The sequence below is a fragment of the Bactrocera oleae genome, chromosome 3 (genome assembly GCF_042242935.1).
Source record: "Bactrocera oleae isolate idBacOlea1 chromosome 3, idBacOlea1, whole genome shotgun sequence".
Classification (NCBI taxonomy): Eukaryota; Metazoa; Arthropoda; class Insecta; order Diptera; family Tephritidae; genus Bactrocera; species Bactrocera oleae.
Genome location: NC_091537.1, coordinates 1,294,682 through 1,311,295, shown reverse-complemented (window position 1 = coordinate 1,311,295; position 16,614 = coordinate 1,294,682). Strand labels below are relative to the sequence as shown.

General features: G+C 38.2%; 1 protein-coding gene across 1 annotated transcript in view; it reads right to left on the bottom strand.

Moving 5' to 3' along the window:
• The window catches only part of RtGEF (Rho-type guanine nucleotide exchange factor), a 28,032-nt gene that overhangs the window by 2,435 nt on the left and 8,983 nt on the right, over window positions 1-16,614 (bottom strand). The window contains exons 2-12 of the mRNA XM_070107583.1: window positions 12,058-12,557; window positions 11,798-11,998; window positions 11,543-11,741; window positions 11,380-11,476; window positions 11,183-11,307; window positions 10,859-11,119; window positions 9,213-10,474; window positions 6,844-8,479; window positions 5,702-6,038; window positions 5,406-5,642; window positions 2,715-3,689 (exon numbers count right to left, since the gene is read on the bottom strand). Of these exons, the coding sequence (XP_069963684.1) occupies window positions 2,715-3,689; window positions 5,406-5,642; window positions 5,702-6,038; window positions 6,844-8,479; window positions 9,213-10,474; window positions 10,859-11,119; window positions 11,183-11,307; window positions 11,380-11,476; window positions 11,543-11,741; window positions 11,798-11,998; window positions 12,058-12,395 (5,668 nt within the window). The 5' untranslated portion in view covers window positions 12,396-12,557. The remainder of the gene's footprint in view (window positions 1-2,714; window positions 3,690-5,405; window positions 5,643-5,701; window positions 6,039-6,843; window positions 8,480-9,212; window positions 10,475-10,858; window positions 11,120-11,182; window positions 11,308-11,379; window positions 11,477-11,542; window positions 11,742-11,797; window positions 11,999-12,057; window positions 12,558-16,614) is intronic.

The following is a 16,614-nucleotide window of genomic DNA, read 5'->3' as shown; positions in this document are numbered from 1 at the left end:
GTGAAATTACGGCGTTAAAACAAGCAACAAATGATTGTTCTGCAAACGAAAATTAGCCAAGGCTGAGTTAATGGTAAACTCAAAGGAGCACTCTATGGACAATATGGGTCTCTGCATTGTTTATCAACATGTCTGCAATGCTAAGCTACACTACTAAATAGAGAGTATAGCAAAAGCGTCGGGCATGCAGACACGATTTACTGCTTCATTTGTCAACATGTTTCCGACTTCTGGGTGCTGGGTTTCGTTTGTGGTTATTGTTGTTGCGCATTGTGTGAGTTACCAATCTTTATAAAAAATTATTTTTAATTTTACACATGAGTATTAAAAAAAAATTCTTCAATTCAGTTTGTATTATTGATTTATTATTGTTTTTCTTTTTTGTTTTAGTATTAATTTCAATGTAAAACCTCACACACTGGTTCATGATGACTTAGTATTAGTTACTTAAAAGACTCCTGGCTAACTTAAAGTTTAGCAATTACATTTCGATTGTACATATATTTGCTTTTTGTATTAAATACATACAAATTTAAATACGCATATACATAATTTTCACTGCAATAACATTTAAAGCATACACGATTTCAATATTATATATTGTTTAGTTTTCAAATTTTATCTGTCAAATTATCCAAAATACATTAATATTGTATTCATGTTTTCGCTCAGTTCCTGGGCGACACAAGACTTAAAAGTAATAAACCTCTTCTTTGATTCGTTTTAATTCTTTGGTAGAAGTTAGTAATAAAATTTTCTAAAAAAAAATTATAATAAATACAACAAAATGTGATTAACAGAAAAAATGACTAAGGAAAGTACACTTGAAGATGATATTTTATTAAGAACAGACATTCCGCCGCTTGTTGAGGCATTTAATTTTCTATAATTTTTTAATGTTCGGAGAAATATTGCACAGCTGCTTGCCTGTCATACAGAGCATATACTGCTGCGTGTGCGCTATCTGTTATATATCAATAAAACATTTTGAAAGTCAATCATCTCAATAAAGTATTAAATCGTTGCCTTTGAGTTGCTCAGATGCGGAAAAACGAATTATGTTAGAATGTGGCAACTGCGTACAGGTCGCTTATGGCAAACGGCAAGCAATGTGTATAGCATTTAGAATTAACGGTTACATTCAATTATCATGCTACGTATTGTACAATTGTTCATACAGTCTCAGTGTGGCTATAAAACGTAGTTATTTGGCTAGAAATGCATTTTACTAATTTTTCACATTTATTCATGGGGGCGTTTAAGTTCAGCAGAGAGCGGAAAATTACTTTCTTTTGCACTTTCAACATAATTTAATGCAAAAAAAAATACGATTTTTTTAGTTTTCAATTTCACTAAAACTGGGATGTTTCGGTGAACGGTTTTAGTAACCTAACTGAGCTTCTAATTTCATTTAATGAATTAATTTAATTAAAAATCTTCGGTTATCGAAGAAATATAAATAGTAACTATTAGGGTGGAGCGAAACAAATTTTTTTTTTGCTTAGCCTGAGGGTAAAAAAAAACAATTTCTTTTGGACAAGAAAAACTTTTTTTTGGTTTAAACTCTTTCCATTTATATAAAAATTACCGAATGTGACGGTTTTCGACTCAAAACTTATTTTAACGCTTAAGGAAAGCATGTTGTCGTGTAAGACTTTTTTTTAAAACTCCAATAATGGCCACAAAAATTTTTTTTAAGTTGATAGCTTGTTGGCTATAAAGAGTACTCTCTTCTAGAACACTTATCAAACATTTTTTACGAAATAAAAATTTTAACTCGAAAATTTACTTTAAAACTGAGTGAGCCGCCTCTAAATTTTTTTTTTTACCATAAATATTTTTTTTTTATAATCTACAAATTTTATCCTCAGGCTAAGCAAAAAAATAATTTTTTTTTTCGCTCCACCCTAGTAACTATGTACAAGAATGAATCATATAATTTGTTAAGACTGACTCCGGCATTGTCAAAAGTTCGAATTGCTTCTCTTCATACGTAATAATATGAGTAACAACTGCTCCAAGTATACAAACATACATAAATATGTATAATAGATTTTAATAGTATAAAAATATTATTTATAAACTAAGTGTACTTATTATAAAGGTCATATATTATGTAAGGCATAGAAGAACGTACAAACATTTCATAAATGTAAAAAAAAAATGGATAGCAACTTTAAACTTGAATATTTACAAAACCAAATTGTTTGAATATTAAAATATGTGAATAAATATAAGCAAAAATAAAGCTATTGCGATGGCCCGATTTTCTTAATGGTCAATATAATAAAAAATATATATATTTTTGTTTAAATGTATCAAACATTATCGCTAAATTCAACTTTGTATCAAAAAAAGTCAATACAAATTTTTACTTCCTTTCTGCGCATGCGCGAAGCCTCTATCACCGATTGGTATGCCTACAACTAATACTAGGACATATGTATACAAAATCTGACTTATCCACTACATACACATTTAGCTAATTTAACTGCAGCGTTTGCACAACAAAAAATTTATTAACTAATGGCTGTGGCTTAGCACAAGAGAAGCAGCACGCAAAATGCAGCAAATTAGAAATGAGCAGCAGCGGTATGGCAACACTGGCAGCGCTAGTAAACACGCTGTCAGCAAGCGTGCATTAAGCGTCTCTATGCAGCCACTTAACAATCAATAATTGTTCATTTTACGCCATTGCTTCATAACAAAATTACCGCAACACCAGCTGCCCGAGTGACGCTGACTGTCGCCGTCTGTGCTGGTGTTTGCCTCATGATCGCCGGCTGCGCAATTTCCCACGCTACTGCCGTTGCGCAACAGTGCAGCGCTACAGCCGCGTGGTCCGTCCTCGACGTCGTCGCTGTCTCGTCCGTTGTCCACCACATCTTCACCGCCGGCTAGTTGCGGTGTGCTGCGTCGCAGTGGTGTCATCTTATAGCCGGTGGACGGGCCGTAGCCAGACATTATGTATCCGCCGCCGTAACCGGCGTAACGATGGGAAACCGTTGTCTCAAAAGAACGATTGAGGCGGCGGTCGTAAAGACCTGGCACTGGTGGACGCTGTTGCTTTTGTAACTGTCGCTGCGTTGTCGGCTCCTGTTCCGTAATCGTCAGAGGTGTTAAATCGAGCCGTTCCGAATCGCTACGATTGCGCAACGATGTAGACGAAGGCGGTGGAGACCGCTGGTGGGTTTGGTAGCTATTTTTCACGAGCTTAGGAGATGGTTTATTCTTACGTGGCAACAGTGGTGTCATAAAAATATTGTCATATCCCGAACCAAAACCGCTCTTCATGCGATTGAGTGATTTGCGGGTTGCGCGCTCCTCTGAGAGTGCACGTTCGTATATTGGCAGACTAGAAGGGCCACTGCCGGCATTTGTGGTGGCTCCAGAAAGTGAATAGCGATAGCCACCGGTATTCACGCCGCCGGTTACTGCTGTTGTTGTTGCATTCAACGATGAAACTGAACTAGAATATAAATTGAAATAGTTTGGACTCGCCTCGCGCCAAATGTACGAGGAATTCAGGCTGTTTGTGGAATTTTGTTGGTTAGACGCGCCGCTATTACCCGGAAATGGAACGCCTGTATTGCACAGGTGTGGCAGTTGTGGATTTGATGTAGAAAAGGTTTTGCTGGTCTGCAGCTTTCCGCCGCGTATCGGCAAGCAGGGCGTCCACGGTTGCAGTGCTAAATGGGTCGGAACAAAAGTGTAAAAGAGTGCGGGGAAGAGAGAAAGACAAAGAGAGAAATGAAATCGAAAAACGAAAAAAGGCGAAAACCAACACAATAACTGGAAACAACAGAAGTCAAAACAATGTGAGACTCAAATGTGAGTCGACAATGGACAACAAAGCGTAATTAAATAAGCATAAGGTAACCAAAACACCACAAGATCCCAAAAACAACAAAAAACACAAAAGTAATATTACATGAGAGGTGGGTTAAACAAACAAAACAACTAGTGAAAACAATTCACGCAGCCGCAATTATTAATAGGAGCAGAGGATTCTATGGAGATGTTTGAATAGCAGGATAAGTAAGAAGTTAAAAGCTAAACTATTTTTTTTTCGATAAATATGCACAACATTAAATATTAGATCTAATTATGTACATTGTTTAAATGGAATTAGAGTTGAAATGGCAGAGAGGTGCTATGCAGACTCAGGTGCGCGTTTAGGCTAAAGGAGCGCACTTTTATCAGAATTGCAATGCATAAATACATAGAAGACTAAATAAATTTTAGCTGTATATGTAAGCATTTAATAGCGGTAAAAAGATGCTTTCAGCATAATAATTTATTGAAAGACCCAGATTTACAGTTAACTGTTGGGGTGAAATTGCTAGGGACTTTGCATGTGTTTTTTGTGCACCAGCTGCACATATTAATTTTCCGTGACATTGGGAGCGACAACAGAATACAATTATAGGACAGCTAATAGGTGGCAAAGTAGGCACATAATGGAAAACCAGTAATAACACCAACAACAAACCAACATGATGGTATATACGAGTATGCTCAACGAAAAATGTGCTATCAGAGGCATATAGTGGTAATTCCAATGAAACCATAATCGAAAAATTAAAAAAAAAAAAACTCGTAGGCATATTAAATATATATGTACATTTTCCAATTAATATTAAACTAAAAAACTAAAATAGCTTTTATTCGTTACAATGATTTCGGGCTACTCTATTTCATTTTCGGGAGCTCCTTGTTTGTGTGTATTTTTTTTTATATGTGAATTAGTGTAAACAAATGGGTATTATTAATGTTTTACTACTAGCATTACTTAATCTAATCCAATATGTAAAACTAAAGATTATTTTATTTCATAATTAGCAATATTAATTAACTTATATAATAATTAAGCACTCTGTTTAAATCAAACTGTTATTGTTATTCTAATTACTATTACACCCCTTTGCGAATCATGATTTAATTGCGAAATCACACTTTTCGGTACGATTTTCCAATTTAGACTTACAACTGCAGTTGTTATTTAAGTTTCTGTCAAATATTTTAGTAATGGTATGTCAAATATATGCAAGTGTTGCTTTTTTGTCGAACAAAACTTCAAAACAAAAAACAAAACTTACGAGCAGTAATTATGACCCCCACATGAAGCAGAAAACGAAAACACGTATGTGAGGACACTGAGGAAAACTGCGCAGCTGCCACAGTCACTCAACGTCTTCACGAACGCTTTTTGTGCAAAATGGCAAAAAAAAAAAAACGTTTATACAGAGTTTTCCAAACAAACAACAAAACCACAAGCAATAGTGAAATGAGGTGAGGAGAGTTAAAAAAAAAAAACAGATGCACCCACCTCTAAGCAATGTGCAGTATGATTAAGTACTACCAATACAATATAAGTGAGAGGGAATCGTTTGTTTAGCACTTACCCGAATGTATAGTGTTGCGTGTAGTGTTCTGGTAGGCAGCACAATAGCCTTCAAAAACTCTCAAAACCAGCACATCCTCCTCGAAAGTTGGCTGCGTACGTCGACCGCTGCAGTAGCTGGCCAACGCATTGGCGCTACCGCTGCCACTGGTGACGCCACTGCCGCTTTGCGCCGTCGCATTCAGTAAATTGGGACGCAGTGGCGGAGCTGGACGAAGATTCGTTATACTCCAATTAGCTAAAATAGAAACGAATATTATACAGATGCACATAGTATGTGAAAGAGAGATCGCTCACCTCTTGTGTTTCCTATCTTTGCGTTTGTGCTTCCCCCCACTGCTGCTTGGTATTGGCTCTTTGAAAAATTGCTCGATGTCGGGGCTAAACTTGATTTGTGGTTTGGTGCCACCGGATGATTTTGTGGATTTGGTTGTGGTGGTGGAAGATGATGATGAGGTGGTGGAGGCTGAGTGTGTGTGTATTGATTGTAGCTGAGGTGGTGGTTGAACGACAGGCTCCGTTTGTGTTGTGACGGATGCGACAAGGACGTGCCCATTGACGTTGCTGGCGCCGCTGAGCTTTGCGAGTTTGTGCGTTGCGCCCCCAGCATGCCGAGGTTCGCCGGTGGAGACATCTGAAAAATGAAAACACATTTCGTTGTATATATTACAGGTAAGTGGCAATTTTGCAATTTTGTTAGTTTCCAAACATTTTCGACGCAATTAATACCAATAAAAAAATTAAGAATGCTTCATACATTAGCTTTAGTTAGTTTTTTCGTTTTCTCATTTTTTTTTGTTTAGTTTATGGTTTTCATTATTAATTTGTGTTTAGTTTAGTTTTCGCACGGATGCAACCACTGTGACAGCTAAATACATAGCGCAAGCAAGCGAAACGAGCAAATGCGGTGGCGAAGTGGTGTAGTGTGGCAATGCTAAAGTTTGTTCATTTTTCTTAGATCGAAACGATTTGCAACTCAGCGTGATTTGTTGGAGTTGTTTGTGGTTTTGATTTGGTTTTGTTTTTGTTTGATGAATGATGAAGACAAGCAGATGACGTGAATTTGAACAAAAAGCAGAATGCATCTTCAAGTTATATCAACAGTTAGGGTATTACTCAAGGGAACTGCGCGGTTTTCAGTTAACACTAGCGTTACACAATTAAAACTTTTTCTTCATACAAATATTTCGTACAAACTCTGTTGGGTTAAAAATTTTTGTATTGATTTATGAAATTTTAACACACTGACTAGTGATTGATGAAAATTGTAGCAACACTAGTGAAACTACTTAGTATTGGCCATAAAGCCGTTAAAAAAGCGCACAACTCGCGCACAAGTCAAATGTCAACCGAAAAGAAATCACAAAATGCTTGTTAATCAAGGTTAACACAATTGAATGCCCACACGCCCCTCCAGCGCCGGCTTCACCGCCACCAACCAGCAAATGGCAAGTGGCAGTTGCCAAGCGGTCGGTGAGGCAGGCGTGTGTCAATAAAGTTTGCTTGCCTTCTACAACAGAATCGGAGCAGTTTGCGCAATTTAAATGAGCAGAACTCGCATCGCCTGCATATCCTTCGGCGGACAATTTAACACCATCATCATCATCTGCCAACTGAAGAGAGCATAAGGAGTTGCCACGCGTTATGAGACCTTTACAAATTGGGCAATCCAGCGAACTACTCGGACTTGAAACGGTTGAAGTGCTGGATGTGGTTGCAGTAACAGCGCCTGCATTACCAAAGGATGACCGACTGGCACGTTCGCTGTGAGTTGCCGAAGCTGCTTTTATATCGGTAATACCGCAATCGTCCGCCGAACATAACGGACATTGCACCATGGAAGTGGTTGTTGTGGTGTTGGTGCTATTCTCACCACCTGAATTGGATCTACAGAAGCACACACATTCTCGGCATAGGGACGAGTAGGCTGTGCCTTCACTAAACCCACTGCCACCACCAGATACACAGCTGGCACAGCTGGAACACATGGAACAACGCGAATCTTTGCTCAGCTGAGTTGATTGCAAAGCCTTGGCGATGCCACGCACCACCGCCGGTGGTAGCTTTTCTTTCTTCCACCAATGCGCGTACATGCCAGAACGAAATAACGGACCATCAGCTGTACTTGTCATTGCTGGCGAGTTGATGCCATCCAGACTTGATGAGAATTGCATATTTCCTTGACTATTCGTCATCATTTGGTGACTTGAACTGCTGGCCACAGAATCAATGGTTGTACTGCTGGCGGATATTTGCAACTCAGCGGTTGTTAGAGTTGAGATGGGAGCAGCTTTGATCGTCGCGTTGTTTGATGTAGCGGCATTATGTTGTTGTATATGGTGGAACGACTCTATGCTGTCAGTATTATCTATGAGATCTTGGGTAGCTTCAGGTGTGAGGAATTTCGCACGAAACATGCCACACACATCGAATCGCGTGAGATCAGAAATATCGTTAGAATCGGAATTGGTTGTTGCTAATGTGGGTAAATCTTCGCCAGCATAATAATTTCCATGAGGTGGATCGGGTGAAGTGATAGTGCAACTACCAGCCATGCCAGAGTCGCTGGAGCGTGGACTTGGACACTGCGAACTCTCACAACATTTGCATTTAGAGCTCGAAGACTGGTTATTCTCTTTACGTAATTGCTGCTGATGGCGGTGCGTGCGTTCGATGGGAATGTTGCGATCTAAGTGATTATTATTATTACTTGAATTTCCATTAGATGAACCACTGCTTTCACTGGCGATCTTCGACGAGTGTGTTGCTGGAGTGTGGTCGTTATGTGCATTGGACATTTGAACATACTGATAACTTATACAACGCCTAATTGAACCAGGACGTTTTGCTTTACTGCTGTCGGAACCGCCACTAGCACGTTGGGGCTCAATGTACAATTCAGTGGTGGACTGGCTACTGTGTAAAGCAGCAACGTTTATTTCGTCGTGGTCGGGTTGATGCTTTTTTGCCACCGCTCCATCCCGCTCTTGAATTTTCTGAGCACTTTGATTGAAAAGAAATTGTGGCTTGAACATCGAAGGTGGCGATATGATGTCGTCGAAATCCTCTGCCATGCTATATGTATACAGATGAAAGTGGTATGTGAGCACTATGCTTGAATATGCTCATGGGAGACGTAGAAGCATACTTTAGATGTCATAGTTATACATATAAATATTTTATGTTTATTTACATATCAAGTTATGCATACACGAACTCCCTTAAGCATAAAGATTGATCAAACCAAGCCCTCTTGTACCAATGAAGACTCTCATAAGTGTTTCAGCCAACTATGTTTTTACTTTAATAATTTCGTTGGTTTAAAAAGAAATGTGAACGTGTTTCTTAAGGGGAGCGATACATGTAAAATAAAAATAAAAATAAAAACCAAAAAATGTAGAAAAAAAGGTCAAAATTTTGACTTTTTTGTCTGAGGCGTGCCAGTTTTTTATTTTTTTTATTTTTTTGGTTTTTTTATTAACATTGCAGATAGCTGAAACTGAAGCTCAAAATCCCGCCTATTGATGCGAGAGCCTCAAGAGATCGATTGCCACGGCGGCCATTTTGAAAAAAAAAAATTTTTTTTAATCGGATTTTCATATTTTAATATATAATTAATAAACATGCTGAGTTTCATTATCATCCATTTATTTTTTCTATTTCAAATAAGCCTCCAAAAATTGGCCTAAATTCAGGCGTTTACAAGTATCGCCCCCCTAAAATATAGCGCCGAATTGATTTTCGCACTGCCTTTACAGCTATGAGAGCCTTCAACAGATTATTATGAATCATCACAGTTTTTACGAACGTTTGTCTTCCCAAGCAGCTCTCATCAAAATTGTACAACAACTCCGCCTGCATCTTGTCTGGGGCCGTTAAGCACTCTGCCGGCAAGTCTAACGTACTGGAATGAGTAACATCGTCCTCATCACCGTCGTCATCATCATCATCATCATCATCATCGTTGTCACCATAATCATAGTCTGATCTGGCATTGTCGCTCTCTAAACTCTGGTGTTTCAGTGCATCTACACTCAAATTGTGTGCCTCCTTACGATCTTGCCAAGTTGGCACATAGACGGCAGTATTCGAGCTGCGGTTGAAGCGATTGCCAACAAATAAGCTCGGCATACTATGCCGCTCTGGCGGTGAATCGCAAACTGGAGCGACGAGCTTTATTTTAGTTTCATCTGACATTTTTGCTAGATTCTCACATGCCACGTATGCACCCCCAAATCGCTCACAAAACACAGAGGAGCCATGCGAGGTTTGGGACGCTTGGTGATGCAAGCTTTGCTGAAGACTTGCGGTATCTTCAGGAAGCTCCTCCACACACTTGGTGATGCCGCCGCTGGAACACAAATCCAGATGCGCTGTTGTTGTATGGATGATAATACTATCGGTGGATTTGCGTACCAGCGCTTGCATTGCCTTTGAACCGATGATCAAAGATTCTTTTTGCAGAGCAACCGGTCCAACAGAGCACTGGCCGCTATCTTCCGTGCTATCTGTATCTAATTTTATTAGATTTATAGATGAACAATGTCGCTCTTTTCGCCTTGTAAGCTCTACGCTGTTAGCGGATGCCGCCTCGTCAATTGAATGCCGCTGATTAGCGTGGAATTTTACGTATTCAAGGGGACTGGAATCGCGGTCGCTATATTTCTCATAATCTTCGTCTTCGTCACTTTCGGAGTCAGTAGGCAATTCGAAGGCATCCTGCCGCTCCAATTCTGAACGTTCAGATGAGTTGGAATAGTCTATATCATGTTGATTTGACTTATACATTTTTACCGAAGACTTGAGGGCACGTTTTCTACGCAGGGGTATACCTTTCAAATCGATACTTTGTCGCGCTTGCGGGTAGAGCAACATTTTTACTAAAGTACTTTTGAGTCGGCCGGTCTTTACTAGTTTGGCAAAATGTGCACTTAGGTTAGCATAAGGTGCGGTGGGCGGGTAGTTACTCGGAGGCAATGTTATGCGATATGGTTTGCATGGAGGAGCAGCGTAGTACGCGCAGAGCGAGAAACGTGTACTATAACCGCGCGCATCTAAAATATGAGGGTTCTGCGACGTGGTTCAGTTGATTACGTGCGTTTTTATTGGATTTTACGTATTGTTGTTAATTTTGAGTTTCAATTGAAATTTTTGTTATTTTTATTTAAAGTTTATGTTTAAGAATTTGTAAAATCGTCGAATAATTTTTCAATACAAAAAGTTAAGTAAAAAGTAAAATTAAAAACTTCAAGAAAATTCTATTATTAAATAAATTACCTCAAACTCAATTTTTTTTAAATCGTTTTTAATCTACAATTTTCTTTGTGAAAAGAATTTTTATTACTTTTAACTTTAGACCTTATACCAATGATAAATTTTGTGGAGGGAGGCTATATTGCAGCGAGTTTGAGGTAACGTTGATTTCATATTTAAAAGGCTTATCAGAAAACTTACATGTGGTGGAGGTTGCGGTGCATGCCCACTACTACCGCCGCTCATCGATTTATTGCTAAGATTGCTTAGCTGCCGTTTGATTCCAATTGGCATAGTTGGATTTGCAGAAGTTAAGAGCTCAACCCATCTATTCGCCTCGTTGGGACCTTGGCACACAGCAACGATACGCTCAATTAAGGGTCCATTAATTTCAAAGGCATTCTTCACAGTGTCACTATCTTCGAGACGGTTCACAATGATACCCGTTAGAGGCAGTTTCCCCTTTAAAATAAATAAAAATCACGCTGAGCGAAAAATCGCACGTAAATATATTTTAAAAGCTACCTCGTAAATAAAGGCACTCATCCTTTGACTAACACTGAGTATCAGCAAAGTTTGTGGGAAAAGCACAAAGTACCGGTCTCTGTGATCCGGCCCGACAGCAACGCTGCCCATGTGTATTATGTCACCTAAGTTTGTTAAGAAGAAAAGTTGAGTAAGGAATTTCCGTAAAGGAAAAATGTTTTATATCCTTTTTGTACCTAAAGTGCTAAGCTCTTGTCCCTGCCAACCGCGTACTGGCCCCGTTAACACCTGTAGCTCGAGTTCCTTCTGTCGCCTCGTAGCAGAACATGCCGCCTTTTAATGATAAAGCATATTAAATCTCAATTTAAAATAACTGCGCTACTTCGAGAGTTACTTTACCGCAATATCCTTGTATACAGCAACACTTCGTTGTGTGTCACCTCGATCTGGATGACTGCTCTCCATATGTCGCTCGAGTTCTTGAAGCATGGCAGAATATTTATCTAGCCGGCGGAAAGGTTTCGAGAGACCCGTTGTTAAAACCAACAGACCAGGCGAGGCAGCTCCTTGTCGCTCCATATACTTCTCCAAGTTATCTCTGCGTAGCCGAATTTAATGTTATTGAAAAATTGGTCTTTAAGATGCTCTACTCACTTGTGCTTATCGAGTATGACAATGGCCTTCGGGTGGGCGGCACAGTAGGCTTGATGCACCAGTTTCATGTGAGGTGCCTTTGTTAGAAATAATTTACCAACCCGATCATTGCACTCTTCCATCTGTTTGAGTAGTTCTTCGTGTGTTTTAACGACTTCTACGAAATTACACATCAACTGGGCGTATTCATCCGCGGTGAGGCTGTAAAAGTAGAAATAAATGAATTATTTAATTTTGGTTCCGGTTTTGCGCTTTCTTACATTTGCGCCTGCTGTAGTGGTTCGAGAAAATTCTCGAGGAGACCTTGCACCTCGGCAACATGTGCCCGTTCAGAGTCGAGCAGATCTTTTAGCACAACCGAACGGTACTCCTGTATCTCCTCTGGTGGTCGTATCGTTTCTGTGAGCGGCAATGGTGCCTTGTATTCGTTAACATAGTTGCTGGGAAACCAGCCAGTCTTATCGTTGAGTGTGCCCTCCCACCAGCCGCCCTCCTCGCGCTGAGTGACTGTGATGAGGTCGCCTTTTTTAAAGCACAATTCGTCATTATTGCCGCCCTTAAAGGAGTACTCCGCTTGGACGATGAGTGGCTGCGACATTTTGCTGGCCTTTCTGTTGCAAAAGCTTTCCAAAATGCTGTTACAGCCAGTTCGACGTGAAATACAACGCTTGTGTTGAGTTGAAACACACCACTTGGCTTTCGGGTCAATTGAATCGTGTCAGCGTAGTTGCTCGACTTTATACTTGTCGAGTAATTAGAACTGCAAAGAAGAAGATGTCATGAAACATATACTAAAACGGGCAATTTCGAAAATTCGAAATATTTTATAGACATTTATCCCGTTAGCAAAATAAAAATATATGAAAAATACTTATTTTAATTTTGAAGAATTCATTTACCCAGAGCGTTATGTATATTTTCATTGACAAATATAAAAATATTATATTTTTTCTCTTACAATTCTCCCCTCACTCTTTGAATACACATATATACTCGTATGCATACATATATTATATATTCTGCATATTTTATTCAGTGTGTCACATCACATTGGAGAAGGAAAACTTCCAAGGTTGCCAAGGTCGACGCGTCGGGTAATCGCCATTCTGGCCCTGCACTAATGTTGCGACCGTGCCAAACTTAGTTTTCTCGCACCTCGAAAAAAGCACGATCAACTTGTTGAAAGCTTTTAAGTGCCGTTAATTAAGGATTAATTCCAAATGATTCGAGTAGAATTCCAAATTATATTTATTAGTGATTTCTCTAAATTCTAATAGATTGTTTGCATTAAGCGCTAACTCTCTCGTTATTGAATATTTGAGAAGAAATGTATTTTTTCAGCTTTTCACCCCAGCTATTTATATTCTTATGTATGTAAATACATTTGTAAATGCGAGTATGTTTGTTTGAAGATGTAAATTCAACACAAAAAAGCGATTAAATTTTTATCCATTTGTTTTGCGCAAATATTTTTTGAGATCATTTTAAAAGACACACGCTAAAATGAAAATCGTGAGAATTCCAAGGCAGTTTGTCACTGGGTGCTCAATGGCTGTATGGGAAATAAAATTTGCTTAGAAACAAAGAGAAGAACAGTCGATCACAAAATTGTGTTTGCGTTTCTTTTTTATAATTATTTGGAAAAAAAATATATTTAAGCGCTTTTTAAACTGGGCATTATTGCTAGCTGAAAAGGACAATGCAAAAACTAAATTATCTCGATTTGTACACAATGAATAGCATGCAGTAATCTTTTCTTATTTAAAACCCAATTTTGAGTAAAAAATATTTTGTTTTCTTTAAAATTACTATTTCATTTATGCAGAAACATACATGTACATTAATATTTAGGCAAAGGAAAATGTAATCATAGGACATTTGATCGACCTATTGAATATTCTACATATTAGTCACAGATTTTCGCTTTGAATGGATATACGTCTTTGATATAAAAAAAATATTATTATTTTCTTTACACAACTGTAATGTTTTGCTTTATGAACCGATAAATGACACCATAATGCTTTCGAACGCGACAACAGCTACCACTGGTTCACTGACAACACCACAGCTCGCTGAGACGGCGACATGTCACCGCCACATTCATTATCAGTCAAGTGTTAATATCACACACAAATTTCCCCTACACGCACACGGATATCTTGCAATATACTTGTATGCATAGAATTAAATGTGTTTGTTTGCCTTCGGTAATTCCGTTATTCCCTAGTGCCAATTGGATTCATGATGGACACGGAGTATATTGAAGACGTTTTCATATCTGGCACAAAGCCATTGTCATAAATCACACTAAACACTTTAAATAATCAAAAATATATACACATATGTATGTATGTATGCATGTATGCATGGAATGCATTCACAAACAAAACACGTTTTCCGCCGCTCACGCGTTCCACATAATTAGTTTCAATGTTTGCTGCTGGTGATGTTGCACTCTCGCGCACACAAATGCCACACACACACGCGCAATACGTCCGCTACTATGCACATGCACAATGCTCGCATTCAGTTGGCTGCGGATGCAAACGATTTCCTCCAAAGGAAACGCTGCTCCGTCCATGCACTTAAATTGTCTCCTGTTTATTTCCGCTTCTTTTAGTCATTTAGTCATTGGACGAAAATGTACCGTTGTGACGCAAATTGCAGAATGATTGTCATTTCTTTTTGTTTTTAATTTGTTCTTGTTTACAAGTTCGCTGTTTTGAAATTATGTCGCCCTTATGAAAACACTCATCATTAAATTGGAAAAACAATGATTTTCTCCTCCAACTTTCGGTGATTTATTCTTTTTTGATTTCTATTTTATTTATGACTTTTTTAGTGTTTTAATACGCTTTCCGAAATTTGTTTACACTTGAAAATTTCCTCATAATTAAAAAACAAAGGAGTAGTGTAGTATTATCGCGTTATTTATTTCCTTCATGCTCTTTGCCATCATTTGCTGCGAATAAAAATAGCCAATCGACAACTTTACAAACAGACATGTTTGCTTTGTTGTTTTCTTTTCGCGCAAGAAGCGCAGTCGAGCCGCGACAGTTCTAGCAAAGATAAAACATCACACACACTCTTCATTTGTTGTTGATTTTGGCACTAAAAATATAAATCAACGTCAGCAGCGGGAAGAGAACCAAACAGTTTGCACCGGGATGACAGCGAGACAAACAAACAATGATCAACAAAACCGGGAAATGCTATTCACAAATGTTCATTACACAGTAGTCAATTGCAATGGTCTGCGCTAGTCGGAACTGTAACTACTCCATTTTTAGCGACCCGAACAAGGTCGGATTTCACATTCATTTGAAATCGTTCGTTTTTGACACTCTCTCACGTAGTAAGCGAATATTGCAATATATGCTCAGTATGAGCTTATTCATATATATATTCTTAATACTTGGCCGAAGCCCCTAACGGAATGAGTCACGACTTAAGGGTTATATGGATTTAACGGCTTCAAAAACAATTTTTTTACTGTCTTATTTAATTCTATAACATCTTTAGAATATTGTCTTAAATTCTCCCAGTAATAGTTTTGAAGGTGCAGCTTTGAAAAGTTGCGCGCTCGAGGTCAGCTATATAATCACTTAAAACTTTAAACGCGTTTTTCTCCAAACTGTGTTTTCAAAGTCTAAAACTCACGAACTACTCAACCGATCTTAACGAAATTTTACACAGGTCTTTGAAATATAATTTACAAGTTATTGCCACGAAGGATTTTTTTTGTTCAGTTATAACTATTTAAAAAACGTCGAGAAATTTTCTTCAAAATTTGAATGTTTTTGTAAAATTCTCTAGCAAAAATACAGTTTTCACTTTTTTTGTTTTTCCTTCGTCTAATATCTAGTTTATTGTCTTAATTAAAACACGTATTTCTTTCTTTTTATTTTTGATGACGCTGTCAGAAGTTCTTCTGTCAACGCGAAAGCACCTTTTTTCCGAGGGACTGTCGGAAATTACGTCGTAATGACCGAGTTTTGAATATTTTAGTTCGAAAATTTTAAAAACTTTTTGTAAAATATGTATGTTTAGAATAATAAAAAGTTTGACTAAAGTATTTCACTTTTATATGACAAAAAAAATTATTGCAAATAGAGCGTTTTTCGCTCGACGAAACCCATGTAACCCCTTCATCTTTTTTACTGCTGGGTAGTCAATACTCGGCTTGACTTCGCTGAGCGTTTATTGCGCAAATCCTACACGTACTTTGTCCAAACTATTTGACGTTTGACTAATTGATTTTGATTGACTGGCTGATGCCCAAAGACATATCGGCAACAGCGCTGCCATTGTGTTGAGTATCGAAATGCAGTTATTGTAAGCTCAGTACCTACGGACCAGCTGATTGCTTGGCCTTTTATTTTTGGTACAATGAAATGTTTACATGGACAGTTGTGTGAAAAAGCGTGTAAAGCCAATGTATTCAGTAGCGATTGTAATGAACAGTAATGCTTCAACAAAATACTTCAACTTTAGTAGCCGTGCAAGCATCTGATGATCAGTGGGTGTTTTGGCTACTCAGAAGGAGTAGTGGGACAATTAATATGTCATAATAGCAACTTCTGGTACCTTATATACTAATATTTATATCTAAATTATTTTTGAAACTTGTCGGGGCCACATGAAACTGTTTTATTGTTGTGGAAGAAGAACGGTGTTGGTCCTAATTGACAAGTAAGAAGATGAGCTTACTTAAAAATAACTCGGTGTCGAGGGCGTATACGTAACGCTGAAGTCTTACTCTAAGATAATAAGTGAATAGTGTATTCACTACATATGTATGTATATGTAGATGC